Source organism: Peromyscus maniculatus, chromosome 3 (genome assembly GCF_049852395.1).
Source record: "Peromyscus maniculatus bairdii isolate BWxNUB_F1_BW_parent chromosome 3, HU_Pman_BW_mat_3.1, whole genome shotgun sequence".
Lineage (NCBI taxonomy): Eukaryota > Metazoa > Chordata > Mammalia > Rodentia > Cricetidae > Peromyscus > Peromyscus maniculatus.
Genome location: NC_134854.1, coordinates 21,138,343 through 21,165,437, shown reverse-complemented (window position 1 = coordinate 21,165,437; position 27,095 = coordinate 21,138,343). Strand labels below are relative to the sequence as shown.

The 27,095-nt window shown below is 42.5% G+C and overlaps 1 protein-coding gene across 12 annotated transcripts in view; it reads left to right on the top strand.

Moving 5' to 3' along the window:
- Ppp1r9a (protein phosphatase 1 regulatory subunit 9A) overlaps positions 1-27,095 on the top strand; it is a 268,989-nt gene that overhangs the window by 192,015 nt on the left and 49,879 nt on the right. For 10 of the 12 annotated variants that reach the window (XM_042272774.2, XM_042272772.2, XM_006986867.4 and 7 more), the window contains 3 exons: positions 10,840-10,995; positions 23,230-23,283; positions 25,964-26,193. In XM_042272774.2, the coding sequence (XP_042128708.1) occupies positions 10,840-10,995; positions 23,230-23,283; positions 25,964-26,193 (440 nt within the window). The remainder of the gene's footprint in view (positions 1-10,839; positions 10,996-23,229; positions 23,284-25,963; positions 26,194-27,095) is intronic. The other 2 variants (XM_042272773.2, XM_076566226.1) reach the window with 1 other exon arrangement.

Below are 27,095 nucleotides of genomic sequence, written 5' to 3'. Positions count from 1 at the left end.
CGGATTAAAAATTCAAGAAAACACAAATCTCTCAACTCTTCCCACAGTTGTACTGGCATCAGAATAAATACCTCATTGTTTCCTGAGCAAGTAAAACGAAACCCACTGAAGGTTGCCAGTTTGAAATTGCAGTGTGACATTTGAATTATAGAGGTCCCCTTTGGCTGTTGACTAGTTACTGCAAGATCTCGGTGGGAAAACAAAAGATCATGGGTTGCCTCTTTGTGTTGTAGATATTTATCAGAATTGTAAAGACACGTGGCATTCATCTCTTTGCAAATAGAGAACACTTATTAAAAGGAATTAAGACGATTGAGTCATGGACCATATACTTTTGTCTTACAAGAAGCTTGCTATTTTGCTGTGAAAACTATATATAAACATTGTAGAGAATTTAAATTGTTTTCAAGGCAGCCTGTAAGAAGTCAGTGGCCATAGGGTAAGAGGGTCTTTACAATGAGGATTTCAAGGATGGAAGTGTGAGTTTCAGGTTTCTGGTCTTACTTCTTTCCTTGAAGTTGATTTTGTTGTCTGTTTTCTGTTGCAGAAGAAACTGACAGTGTAAGGGTTTTCAGGAAGCGAAGTCTCTTTACCTGTAGACCAGAGATGGAGGAGGTGGTGATGCTTAAAATCATTGTGAATGGAGAAGTGTTTGGACTTTCTTAATCAGCTGAGCTTCTAGAGGTTTTTCCATTAAATTGAACAATATTGTTTTGGTCCTTTAAAAATCAATTGAATTTCTCAATTTTTTTTTGCTTTGAATCTAAGCATCAGGAAATAATAATTCTCTGAGCTCTCTCACATTTTATGGCATTTCTATGACTGCCCTTTGTATTGTCTCTCCAATTGTTGGCCAGGGACTGTGCAAGAAAGATAGACTTTCCCTGCAGAACAAGGAGACATGCTTATTGCTCCATATAAAAGATTCACATCAGTCTATTCAGAGCTCATATCCTTCCATCCCTACCTGTGCAGGAGTCATGTGGCTCTCTTCTTGCTGCCTTTAGGGAGTAAAGACCTGAACAGCCAGCACCAGATGGTTGCTTCAACTCACATGGACACACTTCCTGTCTTAGAGGAAGGTTCTGACCCTGATGACAATATTTACAGAAGCACACATCTGTATGAGCAGGAGGGAGATTTCAATCATTGTGGTTTGACTACCAGGGAATCTTGAGACTTCCTGTCCACAGGGCAGATGATAAGTCAGGGCATATAAGGATCAGTAAGAAAAAGTAGCATCATTGGGTTGCCCGTTGACCCTGTTTCTCCTGCAGTCTGTTAGACCTGCCATGCAACATTGGATTTGTCTCTAGACCAGACATTTTGGTATGCATCATAGTGGTTGGAAAGGAATGTTGGACCTGGCATGGTGGCACACACTTTTAATCACAGCGCTCGGGAGCAGAGGCAGGCGGATCTTTAAGTTCTAGACCAGTCTGGGAGTTCGAGGACAGCTAAGGCTACACAGAGAAACCCTGTATTGAAAACGAAAGGAGAGAGGGGGAGCAGAGAGGGAATGTGGTCCTGTCAGGGAAATTTCTCTAAGACAGACAAGCTCCCTGGAAACCCAGAGGTAGACCTTTGGACCCCAACTGCCTTGCATTGTGTTTCTAGTGATGAAGGTAACTCAGTGGGGAAGGAAGAGCTCTCGGCCTCACCGTCCTTGTCAGCACCCCACTCCCTGCATCCAAACAAGATTTGAAGAGATGTTGTCAGAAGGGTGGACTGGCGGGTTCCCCAGATCAGGGTTCATTCCAGTTCCTATGTGGAAGTCAGGCTTAGGACTGCTGAGTCAAACCCAGCTGGAGAGGTCATGGCAGCAGTTATGGGCTACTGTTGGAAGTATGTTGGGTGGTCTGTGAGGAATAGCTTTAGGTTGGAGCCACACTAAGCAGGAAGCATGCCTTGTGAATGACATGGAGTCGATTTCTCTCTCCATAACCCTGATAGCTCCTGACCTCCATCTTGGCCTCAGCTGCTTTAAGATGACTACTAGTGAGGTTGTCTGCCCTTCTGCATGGACCCTGGGTTTGTGGAAACTTTGGAGGAGAGAGGTATTTAAGCTTCCTAGTTCTGTGCATACTGGCTCCGTCTCACCTGGCCCCACAGTGAGAAGAATCACTTGAAGGAGATCCTTTTTTGTAAGTTTTATATGTTTAGGGAAAGACTATTGCTAGGTCATATAGCCTTCAGGTGGCTGAAGATTCCCTCCAAGCTGCTGCTAGCCTAGCTCACTTGGAAGAGAATTCCTGCGGGATAACTCAGGATTTATATGCACCCTGTGGGCAGTTAGCCTCACAGTGCAGTCATTGAATTGGATGGCGTCACTGCTGCTCCTTGGTCCTGGAGGGCTTTCCTATCAGCCTTCCCCAGCTGCCTGGGGTTTTGGACAGTGAAGGTCTCTAGCCCCTAGACTGCAGTGTTGAAGCCCCATCTATCCATTTACTGGTACACCCTGATCTACTTGGATTGACTTAGGACAAATGGAAACATCAGTGCACCGGATTTCTAAGGTAAATCCTGAAGGTTTGTCAGATTTCTTTTACCTGGGAGGTGATGGGGTATAGATGGTGTCAGGACTGTGGGTTGGGCTATTCTCTGACTTACAATCCTGTTCACAGTAGTCTGTGTCCTTAGACTGGGTGGATTCCTTCTTGTTTCTCTTGGTCACTTAGATCAGTGTAGCCACAGGTGTGTTCTTCTCGTGAGATAATCTCCCATGTGCTATAAACTGTATAGAAATGGGAGAACACTGCTGAGAGACAGCTCCTTCATAGATCTCTCCATGAGCCCTGTGAGCAAAGGCGTGGTGGCCTTTGTTTCAGACTAGCGTAGCATTTCAGTAAAATTATACAGCCTTAGAATGAATGGAAATGGTGTCTCTTCTCGGGTAGTGGCAGATTTGTTTATCTGACGTGGTTTAAAATTGGAGTTTCCTAAGTCAGAACCCCAATAATCTAGCCTGTACTTGAGAACTCTGTTCTCGCTGGCAGTTCCTGAATCCGAACTTGGGTTTGGCAGCCATCTCTTAATTCTAGACTTAATTATAAACTTTTAAAGCCATCACCTCTAGTTTCCTTCCTGCTTAACATAACTTTCACTCTGATTTCTATTTCTACAAGAGGGAGAAGACAGTCAGGCAGCCCTCCGATGCCGTGGAAATCCTGTTTACTAGACATTTCCTACATCTCATTACGAAAGTTGATGTTTCTGAACATTCTGCCGTGTTAACGGCCCTTCCTTCCAGGTTTCCTCTAACAGTCTGTTCAGGGCAATTTAGACTAATCCATTCTCTAGAATCTGTCTATCATTTTCCCACTGCTCATTTCCAAAGCCACATTCCTATTATTTTCCCTGACTTGTTAAGGCAGCCTCCCTTCCTATGTGCACCCCCTTCCTCCTAAAACAATACCAACCACCAAACCATAGCAATTTAAAATAACTATTTCTACAGTACACTGTGAGCCAGTTCATCTGGATCCTTCTAAGCCCGCATCTGTCCCAAGGCCCTAAGTAAGGTGTCAGCCAGAGCTCTGGTCATCTAAGAGCTCAGCTGGGAGAGGGTGTGCATCCAAACTCCCTCGCAGCTGTCGACAGGATGCAGAAGAGCCGTTTCCATGCTCCTCATGTGACTGTTGGCAGACCTCTGTTTCCTGCTGGCCATCCGCCAGACATCTCAGTACCTCATAATGTGGCCTCTTCCTGCTCACAACATAGATTCCTGCTTCCCAATACTGGGGACTTGGAGAGAGCAGGAGGACAAAAGAGGCAGAAGTCGCCCTTCCTGTAACTAACTTAGTGACTTCCCGTGCATTTAGCTAGGTTCAGTCCACACTGGAGAGGAAGGATTACAGTAGAGCACAGGAAGCGAGGTCACTCGGGTCATTTTACTGTTGAGACACCATTGCAGGAAATAGTGGTCCTGGTTTTGAGTAAGCCTTCTATTTTGGGTAGATAAAAACTAAAGAAAACATTAAAATACAATGCTAATTAATGAAAAAAATTAACAAAGTATTGAAGAAAGGAAATATGGACTTGAGTAGTTGGAAGAGATTGTATTTACAGACCTTTAGTTAAAATTGCTAGAATAATAGTTTGTCAGCAGTGTGATAAGCTGAATTGAGCTCCTGAAGCCTGGGGACTCAGGACTAGATGCGTAATCTAGGTATTGATTTTAAATGTTCCTCTATTTGAGGGATGGATAGATGGCTCATCAGTTAAGACCTCTTCCTGCTTTTGCAGAGGATCCAGGTTCAGTTCTCAGCACCCAAGTAGGTGGCTCATGACCACTTAGAGCTCCAAGGGAGAATCTAATGTCTTTAGCTTCCAAGGGCATCAACAGTCATGTGCACATAACCCCACATAAACACACACACATATACATAATTTAAATAATAAAAAGAGAGCTTTAAATAAGTTTCTTTCTGTGGGAACCAGATAGTAAGAATGGCATAAAAACCAAGAAACATTCCCAAAACGAAAGAACGAGACACTATAAACATGTAAACACATGCACACATCTGCATGTACTCCCAGCACACAGACATCACGTACAGGCTCGCTGTCTCTTACCATGAGTCACTGTGCACCAGCACGTATCTCTGGCCACTGAGGAGACTATTATCATAGGTGGTCCCTTAACTTTGGAATTCCAGAACTGTGAGCTGAAACAAATCTCTGTATAAAGTTAAAACAACAAAACAAAACAAAACAAAACAAAACAAAACAAAACAAACAAACAAAAACAAAAACAAAAAACACAAACCAACCAACCAACCTGATACATTTTGAATGAGTGAGTAAAGGAAAAGGGTCACGAATATACTTCGCAGGTCAGCATCATATGTATATATTTCCTCCAATCCTCCTAATCTCCTAAGACACTGAAGTCTTGATTCTCTTCTCTGGAAGAGTAGACCACGAAAGATGCGGCTCTCCTGGAGACCCGCTCTCTCTACCCCCATTGGTATGTTCTTGCTGCACTTCTCTGGTTGTCCTGGAGAAATGAGAAGGTGAAATAATCCTAGTGAGAAGGTCTCACAATCTCTACGTATTCCTGGCAGTGGTATAACTTCGAATGTGTCACTTTTGTGTATTCTCACAACAGTCCCTGAACAAAGTGCTTTCCAGCTCTGCAAATAATGTCCAGAGCCTTAAGTGGCTCAACATTACAAAACCAGGCCACACAAAAGTCACTGGCCCAACATGGGAAAAGAGATGCCTTTGTGGGGAATTTTTATGTTCCAAAGCATGCATGTGCTTTTTGCTAAAATCCTAGTGGATGGAGAATTGTGTCAGTGTCTCATCTGAGGTCTTCCTCTGCAGAGAAAGTTCTCTTCTATATTCTCTCAGAAGTGAGTCTGGGAATACACACACACACACACACACACACTCAAAACTGGATTCAAATCCAGTAAACAAATTCCCACAAACTGCATAATTCAGGCTATTTTTATGATTAGCACCATTTAGTGTCCCGGAATTTACCAGAGTAAACATTGCTACAGCAAAAATGACTGCAAACAGTTGAGCCTAACAACAAGAGAAAATCCCCACTAGGGCCATTAGACCTCAGCTGCAGCTGTGCTTAACTGTATTTCATCCTGGAAAGCTGAGAGGAACAGGAAAATCAGGCTCTGTCATGGTGTGCAGATGTGGCCACAACTGTCTTAATTTATTCAGCAAACATTTGTTCGGGGCCTACTGTATGCCAAACAGTCCCCTAGCCACTGGGATTAGAGGGATAAATTGTACCTGGCACCATTGAGGGACTTGCAGTTGATGGGAAAAGGCAGATGTGACTGTGAGTGTTCTGAGAGATGAAGGTATGCTTTGGAGCATGGGGGAGTGGAGGAAAGTTACCAGCAACAGCTTCACAGGATGTTCTGATGTGAGGGCCCTGTACCTTGGCCCCTGGTGACAGATGGGGAAGCACAGGACTCTTGAGTTTGATATTAACAAGTCCATACTGCAACATGAGAAAAGGAGCCCGTTAGGAAAGGAATGGTTTATGTCAGAATACCGATAAAAGATGCAAGTGTGGGGACCTAAGGAATCATACTTACAAGATAGATGCTTAGTGTCTTCTGGTTACCAGATACAGGCTTGCTGAGACCTCATGTAGAGTGTCACCGCTTCAGTGTTGGTACCAACAACAGCAATAACAAAGATCAGCTTTTTGACCATCTGTTGAGTGCTGTGCCTTTCTGTTAAATGCTTCTCAGGCACCACCTAATTTAACAGTGACAACCTTGTCCTGGTAAGGAACTGTTCTCTTTGTTTGCTTTGTTTGTTTTTCTTTTCTTTTTTTTTTTTTTTTTTTTTTTGGTTTTTCGAGACAGGGTTTCTCTGTGTAGCTTTGCGCCTTTCCTGGAGCTTACTTGGTAGCCCAGGCTGGCCTCGAACTCACAGAGATCCACCTGGCTCTGCCTCCCGAGTGCTGGGATTAAAGGCGTGCGCCACCACCGCCCAGCGCTTTGTTTGTTTTTCACTTGACACATTAAGCAATCAAAACTTCGGTCTAGAAGTTCACTTGCAAAATCTCAGAGCCAGCATTTGAACCCAGAGCTAAGTGACCACCCAACTAAGATTCTTTTATTGGTCCCCACTTCAACAACTTCCTAGATTTGATCGTTTATGTTCCTTCAGTAAAGCGTAGGCTGATGCCTAGATCTCTTGTGTATGCTCCAGGCTCTACTATGTCCGACCGCTTTTCCTCCTACCAACCAGAAGTTATCTTTACTAAGTGGTGCACCCTGGCAGGGTGTTCTTTATTACCATTGTCATTTAATAAAATGTTTATGTCCCAAAGCATTCATGTCTTGAGGAAATGTGAGAAGCAGCGATGGGAGAGTGTTTTAGGAAGATTGAGACTAGAGGTCCACAAAATAAGGTATGAGAAGAACATGTAGAAGATAGCAACAAAAATCTAGAGGAACTTTACACCTTTCTTCCCTTGCAGAAGTAATTTTCCTTCTTTCTAAAGACACTGAAATAACTTTTAGTGATTATATAATCTGGCTGTGGCTTTTGTAAGAAAGCAAGCATGCAACACCAGTCAGCAGGCCCCGAAGCCCAGGGGAAGACTTGTCACTGCACTGTACTGAACACACTTAAGACTTAGAGAAGATATATTAGTTGGATTTTCAGTGATCCCTATTTTATAATCCCCCAGCCACTGCTGTTCCTGCTTCCTTGTCCTTCCAAAGGGGCCTCTTCCTCCTTCTTTTTTTTTTTTTGTGTGTGTGTTTGCTCAGGATGAACTTACGATGAGGAAAACAAAGACAGGAACTTTGGATCCCAGCAGACCCATGTGCAGGACTTCAAAATGAATTGAATGATAATCAAAGCTGTGGATGGTCGATCTCAACACAGCAGGATGATACAAAAAACTTTACATTTGAGGAAATGTTAAAGAAGTAATGTTTTTTTCTTGCTGTTTGCCCCTCTCTATCCCCCTACAGAGTTTTTGTTTCTGTGGATTGGTAACAGCATAGCATAAAAGAAAGAGTGAAGGTTTAAGGGATCTGTTAGATAATAGTTTCAACAACTTAACTAATGGCCCTTGGGTGAAGTCTCTGAGTCTATGTCCCCAAATTAAGATGGTATATTCAGACCCATGTCATCTAGCTGTTGAGTGCATATTGTTGGACAAACATGAAATTTCTGAAGTAGGGTTCTTTGCTCCCTAACCTTTTAATGGGCCCATTAAAAAGAACAAGGTATTAATGAACAAGGTAAACAGAATATAGAAAGGGATGCTCACTTTTTGTCAGTTTTTACCCAGAGAACTGTTCTTGCCACATTTAAAATAGATTACACAGTGAGATCAAGAATGCCAAGGATCCAGTTGTTTTAAAGATTGTAAATTTGATCAGAGGAAGGAAGCTGGCTACCAGGGAGATAGGTGGTGGCAGGGAGTTTTTGTGGAGCTTTTTTTTGTGTGTGTGGAGGTGGCGGGGCGGGGGGGGGGGTGCGTAATTTGGCAGGGAGTGGCATTGTATAACATTGTCCATCTTTCTCTACAAATAGCAGATTTGACCTCACTTTGAGGTTTACAACATGTTGCTAACCTTTTGTTCCATATCATTTATTTTATTTGCAGGGTAACCGTAAAAATAATTAAGATTTTCAATAAAGATAAAGGAGTCAGCAGAGTGTATTATTCTTCATCTACTAAACATAGCTTTCTTAGTCCAGATGTTTATGGTATTCTGTAGCAGCTGCATCCTTTATTCAAAGCTCCTGACAGTAGGAATTGCAAGTGGTTGGTGAGATAGAATGATTCCAGAGTTTTGCAAGACCCACACTCTTCGGGGCTTAAAACAAATCAGACTCAAGGCAGTAAAGGGAACTCAAGACAATGAAAGACATAGTTTGTCTTCAGGATGCTGATAGGCTAATTGGAAAGAGAAGGTGCTGGTAAATGGAAAGACAAAAGGAGTTGTAATTTCAGCAGAGTTGGAAGTCATTTGGATTTATGGAAGAAAGGAAGTTGGGAGGATCAAAAATAAAAGAATCTGAAATTCTTAACAACATATATTTGCAGAGGTCATTATGATAGAGGGTATAATAGACAAGGGAGAAAGAACTATTCTTAGAAGTAAGAATTGCTTACACTTTTGATTCTGATTCTGAAGGAATGCTAACTAAACCAGTAGCAACCTAAAACAAACAAGCTACATTGTTGTGTTCCATTGGTAAGGTCAAAGGTACTTGGAATGATACTTAAAGTTGACCCAAGAATGTCTCTTCTTGTGACATTGTAACATGACACTGTAATCTATAAAGTTCATGCTCAATGAACATGAATTTGAATTAAAAAGAAAAGGATCTCAAAAGAAGACTTGTAATAGTTTCAGCTTAGGATTTTGCACTGGCCATTCATATAGTTGTCCTGAGCCTCGTCTAGCTGTATGTAGCCTGGGTGCGTGGGCACAGGTTAGATATACCTCTTGAGACTAGTGTCTAAAGAATTCTAGATTTCTTGGCACTAAACTGCCATCTATATTAAAAATGAATGAGTCACTGATACCAACCTCTTTCCCTTCCAGCCAAGATGTCTTTAATTGTACTTGAATAAGAAAGATGGGGAGCAGACCCAACTTTCTCGTGGCCAGTTTGAAAATCACTCTTCTACATGAAAGATCCTAACGTTATTTCTTTAGACAAATGCTGTGAGGTTGTGGTCTCTGTGATCACAGTCCCTGTGTGAGGAAAAAGAGTCCAGAAGGTGTTGAGGCAGTGTGTTGTTGTCAGTGGCCCACAGTTTCTTGGGCATTGTCTACTTCTAGGCTCCATAGCTAGAGAAATGCTGAGGCACAAGGAAATCAAAGCACAGCCATGAAGTTTAGAGAGAAAAATCTGTACTGTTGACAAAATGGTTTTATTTGGAAAAGAGAAGTCTGAAGGCAATTGAATGCTGGCCCTCGAGACTAGGAAGGATCACTTGGAGGCAAATGCCCAGATTTCCCCAGATTTTCCTTCATTGCCAAGCACAGGAAAAGGGTGCTGCCTGTCTCCCACAGTGGCAGCCTGAGTACAGCATAGAGGAAAAGCAGCCCTTGGAGCCCAGGGTGCCTGATCCAAGGAATCCATTGCCCCATTGTTTGTGAAGGCTGGCTGGAGGGCGGCAATAGGAATTCGTATCTGCACTCTGTGTGTTGAAAAAGCTCCTTCCTGAAGGAGCAGGGATGAATTAAATGAACTTGGTCTTTTTAACCCACAGAATCTGTGATTTATCCTTAAATTACAGAAGGTAAAGATGTCAGGCAATTATTTTGAATTATAGCCTCATACCCTGGTGCTGCCAAGAGGAGTTACTTTCCAATCCTGTTGAGGAAGTCAGTGACAAAGACACACATTTATTTCAGAGGTCATGAACTCAAATACCTACAGGGTCCTGCTGGCTTAGAAAGGAGCCAGCTAACACAGAACAGCAGTTAGTGAAGTTTTGTGAACTAGAAAGTGAAGGGCCTATCTAAGATGGCCACCAAGCAGACATGGCCTCATAATGTGCACAGATCTTTGGCTCTCCGAGAAAAAGCTGGAAATCTAAAAACGTAGGTGATTTATTTTTTTCAGACTGACAAGATAGTTTTATATCTAGATAATGCAGCACATGTATGGTTAGAAACCCTGAGTTTGTCCTTCACTGGTTCAGGCCCCTAATTAACAATCCAAACACAACTGATTGAAGTCTGGGGTGAGGGCAGTTAAGCTGCTGTGGTTTTGAAAGGCTTCTAAAGCTTTGCCGCCTCTGTGGACCTTTGACCTCTGACTCCTTCCTCCTGGCTCCAGATAGGAGATGGCTCAGGAAGTAGGGATTTAAAGACACCGCCTGTTTCCTGAGCCGTTGAGATGGCTCAGTAGGGAAAGGTGTGTGCCACCAAGCCTGATGACCTGAGGTCAATCCCTGGAACCCACATGGTGGAAGGAGAGAACTGACTCCCCCAGATGCTCTCGGACCTCTGCATATGTGCTGTGGCATTTATATGCCCTCACATGTACACACACATAAATAGGTGTAATAAAGAAATTATTTGTTTTCTTTAGCAAGATGATTTTATTCAGTAAAACTGTCAAATCCTCCGAGTGATGAGCCGTTCTGGCTGCCGCTGCTGTTCACTGTTAAATGCACATGTCTCTGTGGTCTGCACTTAGTAATCTGGATCTCTGCACTAACATTTGTGTATAACATTGGGTGCATGAGGCATGCTTCATTTAAACATTAACACTTAACGTTTGGTGACATGCTTTTCTCTTATAAAAATAGTTTTAATAACAACTCTCTGTCGGATGAGGACAGTTGTATTTCTGAAATCCCCTTCCTTTCAGACTGGAGAATATGCCACTGATGAAGAAGAGGATGAAGTTGGGCCCATTCTTCCTGGTGGTGACATGGCCATTGAAGTCTTTGAGCTCCCTGAGAATGAGGACATGTTTTCCCCATCTGATCTGGACACAAGCAAGCTCAGTCATAAGTTCAAAGAGGTGAGCACTGGCCTGCACAACCTTTGCCTTCCTGCTCCTTTCATTGTTCAATCTGTTTTTATTTGTGCAATGAACCAGGAATCATCTGTTTTCTGATTAAATCGTTTCAGTAACATTATCTGAGTCTTCCATTTGAAAGCACAGTTTTAGCAGATTGCATTCTACTGTCACCAATTTTAACGTTTGTCACTTGTCACAGTAGCAGTTTATAACTTTGGGCATCATTTCAGGATACGTGAAAGTTACATGTATATTTTTTACTTTTACAGATGCTCTGCTACCTGGTCATGACCTCTTTCCTCTAGGGCAGTTATTTTTCTAAAAAGCTGTTTTTCTTTGTTTTCCTGAAGTAGACAGATTTCTAATAAGAATAACGTGCCCAAAGGGTTCCATTGAAGAGTTCAATGAGCAGACTTTGAACAGTTAATAGAACCACCAAGGAATGTGACAGCAGGAAGCCATCACCCTCCTCCGGCCTAAAGAAGCCATTCGATACCCACAGCTTTGCAAGATGCAATCCTGCTGAAAATTGCATCTAGGGCAAGGGTGATGGATGCCCTATCCCTCTCATGCTGTCCTCCTGCTGAATCCCAAGTCACACCCGGGCAAGGGAGTCTAGGCTAGGCTGGGCTTGGAACTGAAGAGCTCAGTCTTCTGAAGCACCGGATAAACCCTTAGTGTGCATGTAGAGAACCAGATAGATTTTTCTCCTCCAACTCTGATGTTACAGGATTCTCTTAAGTGCTTAAGTAAAAATACCTGTTTTACTGCTTTGGCAAAGCCACAAGCTGACATTATTTTATCCAGTCTTACTTTGAGCCAACTATATGTTTTCTTACTAGATTCTGTGATCATGATTCTTTCACAGACTGTGCCCTCTGTCTGCCCAGTTCTTGTCAGTTAGGAGTTGAGTACCCACTGAATAATTGGCGTCAGGAATGTACAGAGAATTCATTGTGCAGTGCACCTGACTTGATTTCTTCAAGTAATTGACAACTTGGTTAGCATGTTTATTAAGGATTGTTTCCCTCTGGTCAGAAGGCTTCGTCATTTTCTTCAGACATTAGCACCAATGACTGATAGAGTAAAGAAGAACTGTCTTAACTTTCCTTCTCTTTTAATCTTTTCAAAAAACAATTTCATGCATGTCCACCATGTACCTTGATCATAGCCACCCCAGCTCATCCCTCCTATTATCCTCAGACACCACCTAGTAGTATAACAGTGTCCTACCTTCATGTCATCCCCCTTGGGGTCTAGGGAAACTCAGAGAGGCCAGTTAGTGCTGTCTGCCCCAGTGTTGACTGACCTTGTTTTGATCTTGAGCAGGTAACCATAGCTGCAGAGGGTTCATGAGTACAATGACCATGTCATCTCCAGGTGACAGCGTCTTACAACATTCCTCTGGCTCTTACATTCTTTCCACTCCTTATTTCTCAATGTTCCCTGAGCCTTGTATGTGAGGGGGGTATAGACGCTTCATTTAGGGCTGAGCATTCACAATGTTTTTCTTCTCTTTTTTCTTGTACTAGGGAATCAAACCTAGGGCCACAGAGTATCAGTCACGTGCTCTACCACTGAGCTGTGTATCTTTAGCCCAACTTTTCTCTTTTTTAAAAGTTACTTTAGTCTCAGCTGATTCGAGAGAACATTTGGCTTAAGTTATTTTTATTGTAATCAAATTAGTAAGTTGATTTGTGGGGAAATGACATCTTTCTCACACTACTAATCTTTTAATCAAAGTTTATAGCTATATGTACTTAAAGTGTTTTCTCTGACCCCTCAAAAAGTTGTATATATCCTTTATTGTTACATAAATGCCCAGCTATAAGCAATGAAAGACATGACTGGGATAACTAAAAGCTGTTACAAAGATTATGTTAGCCTGGGTGTGAGTTAGAGAATCTTCTTCATTTTTCAAACATGATGTGACTGAAGTAGCTTACTGAAGACAGGAATTTCTGGTCCTGAAATTCTGTCATTATTGAGTTTTGTGAATTTTTTGGAGAAAGTTTTTATTCATTTGAAATTTTTTCCTAATAAATTTTATTCTGTGATAATTTCATACGTGTATATAGTGATTCTGGTCACTTCTCCCACCCCTCACTCTGGTTTTCCAAAAACTCTCCCAGTCTCTTATTCCTTACAAATATCTTTCCTATACTCAGTAGTTTTGTTTTGTTTTGTTTTGTATCCTATGGGATTTAACTAGGGCCCTGTGACTCTGGTTTAGAACTAGCCATCAGCGCCTGGCGTGCTCACCAGCGTCTCTATAGCACGGTGCTCCGGATCCCACTCTCCCAGAATCTGCTGGTTGCCGGTAGATCAGCATTAAGCAGTAGGGCTGGTGAGCTCCTCCCCTTCCATAGCTGACTGTGCTGGTCTATCAGTTTCAGAAGGTCTATGTTGAAGTCACTAGCTGCCCTTTTATCCATCCCTATAATTCCGTCACTTCTGGTTTTATATATTTTATTTTTCTCATTAGCTGCACTTACAGTCAGGATTGTTATAGCATCTTGATTTCTTGTGATATTATTATTATTATTATTATTCTGTTCTCACATGATACATGGGCCCCACTTCTGTTTTGGTTAATAGGAAAACTTGTCACTGGGTTTCTTTTGCCTTGCATTTCCTTCATAGCACCTGAATTTCTGTTTATTTTTATCCATTCCATAAACTTTTATTCAAATGTGTTTCCTTTCAGTAGCCTATTTCTGAACTGTACTCTTAAATACATTATTATGAGAGTCTCTATATCACTTAATTAGTGAGTGTAGTCCATTTATGTGTACTTTAATCACCTTACTATTAGAAATTTTGCCCTCTTGGCTTAATATGTTATATTTTCTATATTTTCTTGTTTCTTTTTTATTTTTCTACCTGTCATCAGAAATATCAAATTTTCATCTGTTGCCTAAAAGTTAATTTTTTATTTTATTTTCGCAATAGTTTGACTTAATTTTAAGTTGTTTTCCCTCTCAGTATAATACAGGGAGCAGGTCAGCATCTGTGCTTTTAATCGTTAGCACAATGATGCCTACAGCACGTGACCTGGGATCTTTTCTGTTGCCACCCATCTTTTGTGTTTCAGGAGTCTTCGCTAGGTATGCCTGTTAGAGTGGGACTCTTTCCAGCTCCCCTCAACCCTGTACTGTGATGAGACCTCAGAGCTACTGCAGGGCCATTTACCCCCACTCCATGGCTCCCTTCCTACCGCAGCGCCAAAGGGTCCTGTCACACGGCCCCAAAGTTAAATTAACAGTCAGGAGGTCACAGCTTCAGGGTATGGAGCAGGCTGGGCTGACTTACCACCAGGTGCACACCTAGCAGGGTTATGTGGGAAAGGTGAGCTCAATTAAATACTGTCTCCTTCCTCGTTGCTAGCATTCCCCAGCTTCAGGCCATCACCTTTGCAACATCAGAGCCCCCATGTGCTCAGTTTTTAAGAATTCCTTCACAAGCTTCTTTCCCTCCCTCCCTCCCTCCCTCCCTCCCTCCCTCCCTCCCTCCCTCCCTCCCTCCCTCCCTCCCTCCCTTCCTTCCTTCCTTCCTTCCTCCCTCTCTCCTTCCCTTCCCTCCCCTCCCCTCCCCTCCCCTCCCCTCCCCTCCCCTCCCCTCCCCTCCCCTCTCCTCTCCTCTCCTCTCCTTTCCTTTCCTTTCCTTTCCTTTCCTTTCTTTTTCTTCCTTTCTTCCTAAATTAATGAATAGTAGCCTGATGTGTGTCCTTCTCTCTTCAGGCAGATCAAATTGCTTTCAAGAGGGGAAGGACACAGCTTTGTTAGTTTGCTTTCTGAACCCACCTGAAAATTTCTCCTACCTAATTCTGCCATATCTGCCTTTATTTATTTATTTATTTTATTAACACTAGCGTCTGCTTTCCTGCGGCATGTTTACTCGTTCATATGCCAGCTTTTCACGGTGTGCTAATTTATTATCATACTCGATTGTATAACGGGCAGGCAGTTAAAACTGAACCTGTCTGGTGGTGTGCCCTTTGCCCAGCTCCCACTTTGTTAGGATTCTTACTGACTTCACTTTGGAAACAGTCTGTAATTTCCACTTTTTCTGTTTTATTTTCATTTTGACTTGAATAACTGGAGAAATCGTTTTGAGTCTGTAACTTATTTATTAATCTAGCATTTTATTACATTGTGGTCAATAATATTTTTTCCATACCAATTTGTTTGAAAAATGATGTGTTTGTTGTAGATTAATATGGATATTTGTGATTAAATTGATATGTTTTAAGTGTTCTGAATCCTTATTCATTTTTCATGAACCTAGTAAGTGGAGGATTTATAGTTAATTATACTTCCGTATTATTTTTGTCTATTTTCATGTTCTATTGGAAGCACAGAAATATAACAATAATTTCCTTTTGTTTTTAGATTATACTTTGATGTTAATATTTGACTGTCTCTTTTGTTGTAGTGTTAAGGGTGTACCTACATCTCGCAAAGGCAATTGCAACATTTCTTTTATTGGAATCTAAAAATATACAACATTAGAGTCTGTATCTTTTACTAAGAAAATTTCATCAGTTTGAACTTATTGTAATAGTTATTGAAGATATTTATTACGATGCTTAACTCATTTTATGGTTTGTGTTTTTTTTATATCTGCTGGCTGTTACTCCAGGTTATCTTCAAGGCTCTAACATATATTCTCACATAATTTTAAAAATTAAGAACAAAAACGCTGTTTGCAGTCTCTGTATAAAGATGTTTGATAAAATCTTGAGTTTTAAGAAAAATGAATATTAAAATTTGTTAAAGTATTTTTAAAATATTTCCAGTAGCTTTATAATATATTTGCAAATATTATGCTCTTCTGTTTTTCCTTTAAAAGAATTATTTCTTGATTCTTTGGTTTTTAATTTCTCAGAGAGTGTCTCTGAGTAATTTATTAGGTGTTTATGGTGGATATAGTTTTTGTGAGCTTTTCATACCAAGAATTATGTTCTAATTATCGTGACACCATGATAATTGGCTAGGCTTGACATTTTCTTCATCAACTTTTTTTACTGCAAATGTTAAATGGTCAGCTCCATTGCCTTAAGCACGTTTTAAAGAAAAAACCCAATATCAGCCTGAATTCGATGCTTTTCTTCTCTTTGGGCTCTACTGCAGTTTTTGCCTCAGTTTCTTAGAAGTTGGCTTCCTCGCCTAGGTTTTCTTCTTCTTTTTCTTCCTACTATCCTCCTACCAGAGTACTGGGTGGAGGGGAGCTAACATTCTGCCACAGATCTACAGCCTGAGTTCCTCCTTCTAATATAATAACTTTATTTTAGATTTTCATTGTTTTATTCTCATTTTAGTTCATTGTAAGTCTCTGTTGGGGTGGGGGTTTTTTGTTTGTCTTGTTTAATTTCTAAAAGCAGTCATCAGTATGTATTCATTGTTTGGTGGTTTCATCTCTCTCCTTCCCCATGTCCGAGGTTCTTAGGCCCTGTCATCTGTTTTTGTCACTAGACACGTCTTGGACTTTGGATTCCCTTATGCCCTGTACCCCAGACTGTGTACAAGAAAAGGCTTTCCTAGGAAGTAGTCAGCCTTTTCTTGTTTGTCTTTTGCTCATTACTCTTTCTCTCCCCCGGTATCTCCGGGTGGAACTTGAAGATAACTTTACCCATGGACACATGGATTTGCTAATTGTGCTTACAGTTGGTTTTCCTCTCTGTTAACTTTGAAGTCTCCAAGTGAGGTCCGTAGTTTCAGCAAGCGAATAATCTGTAACTGCAAATTCAAAGCTTGCTGTTTCATCCAAGACAAATGAGGAAAAAGCAGATCATGCTGTGCATCCTCAAAGGTGTGGCTCTCTCTCCTTGACCCTGCGTTCTACACTCCAGGTGTGCAGCCGGTCAGCACCCTCCTACCTTCTCTCTCTGCTCTGACAGCTGCCTCTGAACAAATGTGAGCTAGCAGGGAGGTGAGCTGCCCCAAGGTCGCATTCTTTGGCAGGAAAGCAGATGTTGTCCCCCTTTGCACTGGGTGGACTGGTTCTCCAGCAGCCCGGGGCTGTAGTAGAGAGTGTCCTGACACCAGATGAAGCCTGGTGGTCACTTACCTGTTCAGTTGCTTCCTCCTAATTTTCAGCCATCTTATTTTAACTATTAGCTTAATCTGAGATAGACTTTTGCCTCCTGCTTTTATTTGAGTTTTGTTTGCTTGTGAGTGTATATGTGGTATATACACACATGTATGCGCAGATGCCCGAGTTCACAAGGAAGCTAGAGGACGTCCAGTGTCCCACTCTGTCTATCACTTTCCCTACTTATTCCCTTGAGACATCTCTCACTGGACCTGAAGCTCACTGGGCCAGCAAGCCCCACACCCCAAGGGTCTCTCCAGCCACCCAATGGCTTTGGTTCCTGTTCCTGAGCACGTTAGAGTCTGTGAACTGGTTTTTTTTTCCTGCCGTTTGGGCTGAGAGGTTTTATGACTGACTTCCCCGGGTGGGAGGTAGACAGGCCGCATCAGAGTGGGCCCTCTCAGCAGGGCGGGGGGGGGGGGGGGGTCCCCCACAGCACTGCTTGGGAGCCAGGACTTCCAGCACCAGAGAAATGAAAACAAATCTGCCTTCCTCTTTAGGGAAAGCCGAAGTCTGAAAGTTGTGTTATTTGATTTAAGTCTGTGAAAAACAAGCTAGAAAAGTTATAAATGCTCTGGAGAATAAATAAAGCCATCTTTGTGAATGTTCCATTAGCAAGTAGGGAGCTGTGACTTGTTACCTTCTTAGTAGTAAACAGATATTTATTTTTAAAGGAGTTCTAATAACTGGCTGTCAGATGGAACCAATATGTTCCTCATTAATAACCACATTCTGAGAACCAACCCAGAATGGCCCTGTTAGAAACTTGCCCTGCGCTTCATACACTGCCCTTGGTGGGGACCTTCGTGTCAGGTTGAGTTATGACTCAGCTGGCTAATTCCAGCTTGGTTTGCATATGTAGTTCCCTGAAAATAAAATCCACTTTTGTTGATATAGAGACGCCGTCTCTGAAGCCTTGAACAAAAGCGGCAAAGATTTGCCCCCGCTTCATTTTCCACAGCATCAGGTATCGGCAGAAATGCCCCAGTTCCTCCTGTGGAGCTCACCTCACTGTGAACAAAACAGACCTCAGTCCAGTGCAGAAGTGAGACTTAGAAATCTGTGCAGTGCTGAAACCATCTCACAGAGTTCTGTGCAAATGCCAGGCATTGCTGGCTACCCTGTGCAGCATGAGCGGAGAATGTTGTGCTTATCTGATTAGAAAATGTCTGCTTTCAGAACACTCTTAAATCTCGCCTGCAAAGATAACGTGTTTCACTTCAAAAAATATTTTCCATGCCTGCACAGGCTAAATAGAGTACAGCCATTGAAGCTGATTAACTTCCTGCCTGCAGCTGCCCATTTTTGGTGGTCACATATGGCCATTTTGATTCCGTGTTCATCTTATTGAAAGCAATAAACAGCCTCCACACAGCAGCACACCTACAGAATGTGAAGTGAGACTTCCTGCTCATTGTGGAATTGTACATTTGTGTCGCAGCTGACAGGGGAGATGGCAGAGCCTGAGCTCACAAGGTAGGACATAGGCCTGCAACCTTTTGGGGAGGCACCAGGAGGAAGACACTCAGCCTTCTAGTCACGTGCGTCTGCTGAGTTCCCTCACCCCTTGGCACAGCACAGTCTTCCCTGTGGAACAGGAGTCTTCAGCCAGTCTTGGCTAGTTTGGATACAGAAGATAAGAAAGCCCGAGACCCTCTGGCCTAATTATAGGAGAAAAAGCCCAATGGAGCCAGCCAGGAGCACATTCTCCCTGCATGCCTTCAACATCACCTGCAGAATATGAGCTCTGAAAGTCATACATAGATACTTCAAAGGTCGACTCTGCCACGTTCATGTGGCCTCGGTGACTATGTACCCGACATGTTGTGTCCCTAACTAAACATCAGTTTAGTAATGAACATATTCTAAGTTGCTTTCCTATTTTTAATGTTTCTTTTCTGTACGTATTGGGGTGCTCACTCTTGCACCATATGGAGGCCAGCTTTTCTGTGTGTATTGGGATGCTCACTCATGCACCATATGGAGGTCAGAGGTCAACAATGGATGCCTTCCTCTGTGACTCTGCCCCTTAATGTTTGAAAAAGGGATTCTCACTGAATCTGGGGTTCACAGTCAGGGCTAGGCTGGCTGGCCAGTGAACCCCAAGATCCTCTTGTTTCACCTTGGGAGCCAGTTACACGTGTACATAGAACTCTTGGTCTGTCCCATGGGTGCTGGCGCCCCTCGCTCAGGCCCTCATGCTCACACAGTGAACACTTTGGCCACTGAGCCTACTCCCCGGATGCCGGTAACACTCCCCCCCCCCCCCCCCCCGTTTACACTCTGTGTCAGGATCCTCAGAGACCGCCCAGTCAGAGCCATGATTCCTCATCTAGGGCAGTGATGATCACATGCACCTTGAGATGCTTTTTATAAGGATTGAATGAGAAATAATTGCATCGGGGAAGCCAGCTAGGCAAGCTGATGGGCAGGAGAGGTAGAGGAGTCAGGCCTGGGGTTGTTTGTCCTGCACCTCTTTCTCCCAGGGGACACTCCAGGATGCAGTGTGACGTCTCTGAGCCTCTTTCTCATCTGAGCAATGATTTGAACAGAATCTGATTTGCTCACTCCCAGAGCCATTTGCAGTAATATAGGAGGCTGAAGAAAAACAGGCAGGCTCCTGCCATGTAAAAATAAATAAATAAATAAATAAGTAAGTAAGTAAGTAAGTAAGTAAATAAATAACCCCATATTAGCAGAACTGTGGGCTGAGATTTCTACAGACTGGCTTTGGCAACCTCTACTATTTAAAGTCTTTTGTACAGTGTTTTTCTGTGTAAACTGAAAAAGTTCAAATTGTATGTTTTTATGCCTTTCCTGTTAATAGTGATGGATACGTAAAAATTCTTTGAAAGGTCCATTGCACCCAAGATTGAAATACCCACATAACTGTAATTTCAGGCCTTGTGTCAACTAGGAAACCGTACAGTAGTTGTTGCTTATCGTATGAATGATGTCCAGATTTTCACAGTTCATTCTGTACCTGAAGGATCTACTGCTCTCTCCTGACACTAAGCTCTCACTGGTTGGCGCTACCTCACTGCGAATGTGGTCAGCCCTCTTCTCTTACCTATTTTGGTGAGAATAGAGTGTCAAGCTAACCAGAGACCAGTTTGGGCTACTCACATTTCTCCCTAGATTCGTCCACAGTTTGGGGTACTAACCTAGTATGTACCCCATAAGGAGAAGGTGCTTGCAATAGGAATTTCTGAACTCTGAGCATGGCCAATATGCCTGGCCCATTTTTTCCCCCATTAGCTGCCAAATGTGGAAGTATGTGGGTGATGCTGGGAGCTCTTTCTATCTTGTCCTTTTATTTTTTCTTCTGGAAAACTGAGGTGTGGATAAGCAACTGACAAAGGTCACGAGTGCTGTGAGCAAAGAAGTCTAAAGCTCCACGAAGAGGAAGGCCATATGCCTTCACTCTACCGGAGCTAGTCCTTAAGAAAATGGTGTCTGGCATTTACCCATAATGCAGTGCTCACTAGGGAGCTGACTCTTTGAATGGAACCAGATGTGCTTGCCTTTCAGGAGTGGCTTTGGGTAGGCCATTTAATGCCTTTTGTTTCATTTTCCTGAATGTCATTGTGGTGCTTTTATTGGCCTGGAACTGGCTATGCAGACCAGACTGGCCTTGAACTTGCAGCAATCCTCCTGCCTCTGCTGTCTAAGTGTTGGATTGCAGGGGTCATTTAACACTGTTAAATGGGAAGTGAGATGGGGTAATCACATTGGCATGCTTTAGGTGGTTTTCTCAGGTCCCGGCTGACTTTATTGATAACTCTTACTCAGCCATGGTGCTTGAAATGCCTTACATGGATGATCTCATTTAGTGTCCCAGTAAGGGTGGTCATAAATTATGAGGAAGTGCATTTTACATGGGAGAAAAGTGTAGGGGAGAGGTTAAGCAGTATTCCTACTGCATATCATGCACACAACAAACACTATAAATTTGAGCAGCCTAACTTTTCATATTAATATGTTTTAAGCATCAAACAGTAGATATTCTTGTCAATAATGGATGGGGGTGATCATCTAGGCCTTGGAGTTGCTTTATTCTCAAACAATATAATACATCTGTAAAACAATTCCTTGTAGTTGTATATATGTCTCCATGTTGTATATAAAGAATATCTTCAATGTCTAAATACTTTTGACCTTTTATGGCTTTAGTTCTCATTGGCAGGAGATGTTAGCGTGACTTTACTGGAGAGGACATTTTGCCTTCACAGCCATCTTGCAGAGAGCCCCTCCTCGATGGGTGTTTATAAAGTTCATCTTTTTTTTTTTTTTTCAAAGAGAAATGGCACAAGATCAGAACCCAGACATCCAAGTTCTAATCTAATTCAGTGTTGATTTGTTTTACAACTAGACAGGTTGATTCTCTTTTCTGAGCCTCCTTCCCCAACTCAGGCACATCACTGTGCTCTAGATCACTGTGCTCACCGTGGGCTTATAGTTAGAGGGCCCTGTGGGTACTGAGCCTGGGTGTCCTGGCATTGTCGCATCTGGAAGACCTATCTAGACCAGGATTTCCGGTGAGCACAAATGGCCTCTGCCAATGATTTCTCTGAGAAAGCCTGCTGTAGCTTCCTTGTCTGGCGCACTCACACTCTGGGCATCTGCTAAAGGCAGCTGGGTGAGGTGACCACTAGGCCAATGGTATGAACAAGAGACGCAGAACCCTGGGCATCTCAGTTCAGAAAGAGTGAAAATGAGCCCTGGAAGAGGTCCTCAGCCCATGTTAAAACAGTGTTGAGGTCACCCTCCACAGCTGGGCTGCAGCAGGGCTGCCTGCACTGTCCTTAGCAGGGCCTGACAAAGACTAAGGGGGACCTTGGTGCACCGATCTGACAACTCCAACCTCTGACTGTTAGTCAGCTGCATCCTGGGTGTTTGGTCCAACCTCTTTTGATTCTCCCTTCTTTCCCTTATTATCCTTCCACGTGCCCCAGCAGGCCAGTAAAGCCAAGGACATGCAAGCCATTTAGAAGGTGCTGTGGACTGCAAAGATTACTTCCCTACTTCCCGTTGTAATTCAAGGCCCTTCCCTCAGCCATTCCTTGGCTGACTGGTAAACTGCATTAAATTTACTTGGTTGTAGTAATAGCATAAGATTATAGTCCTTCCTGGACAGTTCTAATTCCAAAGTACTGTGGACCAAAAAAGGGGGGGTGAGGAGTGAGGGGGTGTCTTTAGTAAATTTGTGTTAAACCAACTCGAAGTAAACAATGTAACCAGAAGAAGCTGGGTGCATCACTTCGTGGGTTTGGTTGCAGAGGACCCTTCCCAGACCCTCCAGTGGGCAAAACGCAGATGATGAGGGTGCGGGGAGAATTGGGAATTTCAAAAACCTCCTTTCCCAGGGATTTCAGAGAGCAAATTGTGAACCTATAAAGTGTTTTCCTTAAGTTCAGGGAGGCCGGTTAGCCCTTAAAGAAATGAATGACGCATTGAAGACCCCTCCTTACAAAGAAAACCGTGGGGGGAGGGGAGCCGAGCAAACAGATGGTAAAGGCGACTATTATGTTGTAGAAAATGCTTTTTGAGGTTGGAGTCTCCATACAAGTAGATATTTTGGAGGGCAGAAATCTGAATCTGTACCTTTCCCGCGGTTAAAAAGAAGAAGGAGGAAAAACAAAAAACAAACCCGGAGCTCTCAGCTGCGTCCCCTCCTTCCTCCGCAGCAGAGCTGCTCTGCGGGATGTGAGAGCGACTCACAGAGCCACAGCGCCACCTTTCTGCAAGATGCGGGACTGAATCTTCACGCTATGCCCGGCCTGTTGACTGGCTGGCTCTAGCCGTTCAATGGGCCAGCCTCAGCAAGGAAACAGCCCCAGGACGCTCAGATCATAAAGGAAGAGCCGCAGAGGCCAAGAAATGGGTTTTCTTTTCTTTGGCCTCTGAGCAATTAAACTGGTAACTTAATCGGATGTTAGGGACTGTGAGCCATAAACCCTGTGTTTAATTAGTTTGCACCCAGTGAGTCATTTTACACGCTAGACATTGTAATTTACAAACTGCTGCACTGCAGCAGTTTCCTAGGATTTTTATTGTGTCATAAGATATTCTTCTCGCTGCTGAGTCTTTAAAAATATAGAAACACTCTTAGTTGAGAATTTTTTTCTTTTCAATTTTCAGTTGCAAATCAAACATGCAGTTACAGAAGCAGAGATTCAAAAATTGAAGACCAAGGTAAGCACCGCAACGTGGTGTTTGAATTGTACTCTTTAAACTTCAGATACTCTGAGGAGTTCGAAGCCTAGGACTAAGGGATTTGCTCCTGTGCGTTTGGGAGCATATTTACATGAGAGTTTCATTTCCACCATTAAGTGCACAGACAGATCTTCTGGGGAGCAAGCACACTGCACACACCCCAGTGAACGCCACACAGCACTTCATAGCTGAAAGATTTATACTTAGTCATATTCTCTCTGAAATTTCTTCAAAAAATAATATTTTTAATGGCTCAAGCACCTGAACTATGTACTAATTTTTTAAGTACAAGCTGGTATATCAAATCTCCTCTATGTCATTTACCTTATAATAAATAGATTTATTTTTAGCTAAATTATAGAAGCAATGTATTGTTTTAATGTGGCACATTAATTGCTTTTTAGAAAAAAACTTCCCATGTCTAAGAATTAAATATTATAAACTCACTCTCTGATACTGTATAACTGATTTAGATTCAGGGGCTACTGGAAATCTTGAGACATAGTTTGCATTATTTAAATTTGTTGAAGAGAAAATATATTAATAAAAACTATATTTTTAATCTATATGAAATGAGACATCAAAGTAAACTGCGAAATTCTTGTACAAAATACACTTCTAGCTATTGTGTTTAGTTATAAAAATGTATATTTTTAGAGATTTAAAAATACTTTTCACTTCCTTTCAAATTATGCTGTATTACTTCCATGATCTTTTAAAAATTGCGATAATAATTTTCCCCACCGCTAGTGATCTGTTTTCTCATTCACAGTGAATGCTTATTTTGGATTTTCCATGCACTTTAAATGGAGATGAATTAGCTGGGCTACTTTGGTTAAACGGTCTTCTCGACTAATATGCATGCTCTGGAGCTCTGTAGTGAAAGCTGGTTTATACATCCTTCATGGTGCCAGCCTCGCACTGTGAATCTTAAGTTCTAAGTTAGCAGTGGCTGGTACATAAACAGCTGCTATAAAACGTCACTTAATTACAGAAGCAGTAAAAACTGAGTCCTTTCTACCCGAGAACTGTTTCTTGAAGCTGAAAAGCTGATCTTCTGAAACTGTTGGTTACAAATAGGGAAAAGGGGCCCCTGTGTTTACAAATGCTCTCCTAGACAGGCATAGGAATTTGACTATGAAGATTCAATTTAGAAAAGACTAAAAATTGCTATTTTATATTTTTCTTCCTACATTGGTATATGATATGACACCTGAAAATATGTAATTGTGATTATTATCCATGTTAAATAGATTTCCTCATTTCAAAGCAATTTTTACTTTGTAACCTCTTGTCCAAATGTATTTAGTAAAATTTTTTCACCAAACTATACCTGTGATATATAAGTATATATTTGTGTGAATGTGTATTTCTATTTGTTCAATGCTATGTGCTTTCAGAATGTTTTCATTTTGAACACTGGTAAGTTAAAGAAAGCAGAGAAGGCTGACAGAGCAGCAGCTTGCCGGGCAGGTGGCTGTTCTTAGTGCCCTTTAAACCTCATCTGAACATGTGTCAACAGCAAAGCCAGACGGGTTTCCTCTCTCCTGCACGCGAATTCAGCCGGGAGGCCTAGAGAAAACCGCGCCCCATATTCCTAAGAGTACCTGGAGACAATAACAACACAAAGCTATCTTTCTGATCCATTGCAGAGAGTTAGATGAATCAGACAGCCATTTACATCTTTACTTAGCCTTTTTTTTTATGCTTTGTGTATATTAAGGTTTATAAAGATCTAGCCATTTATAACACTCCCTGGAATATATTGAGTGACAGACTATTCATGTCCATTGAAATCGGGAACCTAATGGTATCCTCTAAAGGGTTAAAAGCACAGGAAGAGAGGCTCACACTTGTCAGATGATAACGATGCCCAGGAAGTGTGGCAAGGATGCTGAGCTGTGAGAGCATGGGTGCTTTGTGTAGATGCTAACCTGGACTCTCAGAAACTTGGACCACTTGTCTAAGTTTGAAGGAAAATAATTCAAATGTCAGCTGAATGACTAAGTCCCTTCTTAGCCATTAGTGCAGTGGTTCTCAGCCCTTGGGTCTCAGAATGACCCATCCGCAGGGTCCCCCCAAGACCATCAGAAAACACAGGTATTTACAATTCACAAAGTAGCAAAATTGCAGCTATGAAGTAGTGATGAAAATAATTCAGTTGGTGGGGTGGTCAGCACAACATGAGGAACTGTGTTAAAGGACGTAGCTTTAGGGAGGCTGAGAACCACTGGCCCCTCCCTTCCTCTCCTTGCCGAGCCCTACTCCCTTTCAGTTAATTTTCAACTGATCGTCCTGCATTTTACTTACCATGCTCTCAAAGGACACGTGTTGACATAGATTGGACTGCATCGGTGATGTGCTGGACGTCTTTTCCTGCTTGCAGTATTTCAAAGAAAGTTCATGGGACTTGGAATCTGATTTGTGTCTCATCACGTATCAGATGGGGAACCTCGAGCAAATCGTTCCCTTTCTTCAAGCCTTCCATATTATCCACTATGGATATGGAAAGCATTGTTGCTCTGCTCATCTCGAGCTGTTTTGATGGCTGAGCGTAGCCAACAATAGTACTGTATTGAAGACAAGCTGAAATAGTGTGACGCAGTAGTTGCTGCAGACACACCTAAATTACTTTTGCCTTGACATTTGTTTTCTCCAGCTGCAAGCAGCAGAAAATGAGAAAGTAAGGTGGGAACTAGAAAAAACCCAACTTCAACAGAATATTGAGGAGAATAAAGAAAGAATGCTGAAGCTGGAGAGCTACTGGATCGAGGCACAGACATTGTGTCACACCGTGAATGAGCATCTCAAAGAGACTCAAAGCCAGTACCAGGCCTTGGAAAAGAAATACAACAAAGCAAAGAAGTTGATCAAGGACTTTCAACAAAAGTAAGCGTTCCCCAGTGATCCAAATAGCAGTTGGAACAGGGGTGTGTCTGAAGAAGGCACATCCCCAGTGCTTGATACTGTTTAGAGGTGTGAGAGGTCAGGCTGGGCCTTCCTTTTCAGACCACAGTCACCACAGATTAGGGGAGCAACTTTTTCTCATGGGAATTTATTTCGGGTGTTATCAATTGACTTCTCCTTGGTTTTTGATAGTAACTATTCAAACACTTGCACATCTTGGTTCTTCTTGGAATCTTCTCTATGTTTTAGAAACCAGCCGTGCAGCTGGAGCTGTCCAGGATGCTGGGCTGACAGTTGGAGGTGCTACATGCAGAAGAGCAGCTGGAGCATGGGGGGGGGGGGGGGCTGCCTCTGTCTGGGTCCCTTAGAATCAGTGACCCAGGCCCTGCCTCTGTAGATGTGTAAACACGGACTGCAAGACCTCCCACCCTGCCTCTGCGTTTCTCACCCTCTGCTCTCAGGGCCCCAGGTCACAACAGTGAAGCAGGCCCTGAGCACACCCTGGTATGAAATTTCAGCAGCTCTCTTCTGAGCTACAGCTGGTTTCCCTCGCCTCTCGGGCCTGGATGTAATCTTAGAGCGCGAGCCAAGAGAGATTTTCATGAGTTATTTCTGACTCACTAGACCAAGTACCTTTCGTGGTTTTCTGTGACAAGCCTTAGAGGCTAAATATGTGTGTCACAGTCATCACATTTCTTTCCTGTCTTAGAAATAATATTTTAATAGTTGAAACAGATAGTGACAATGGGTTGTTTAAAAGAGGATAGTAGTTATTTGTCACTGTGAACTCAATCAATACATTACCATTGTAACTTTTTGCTAACAACACGGTATCGATCTCTAAGAAATGACCAGATTTGCATATTCTACCAGAAGCTCTCAGA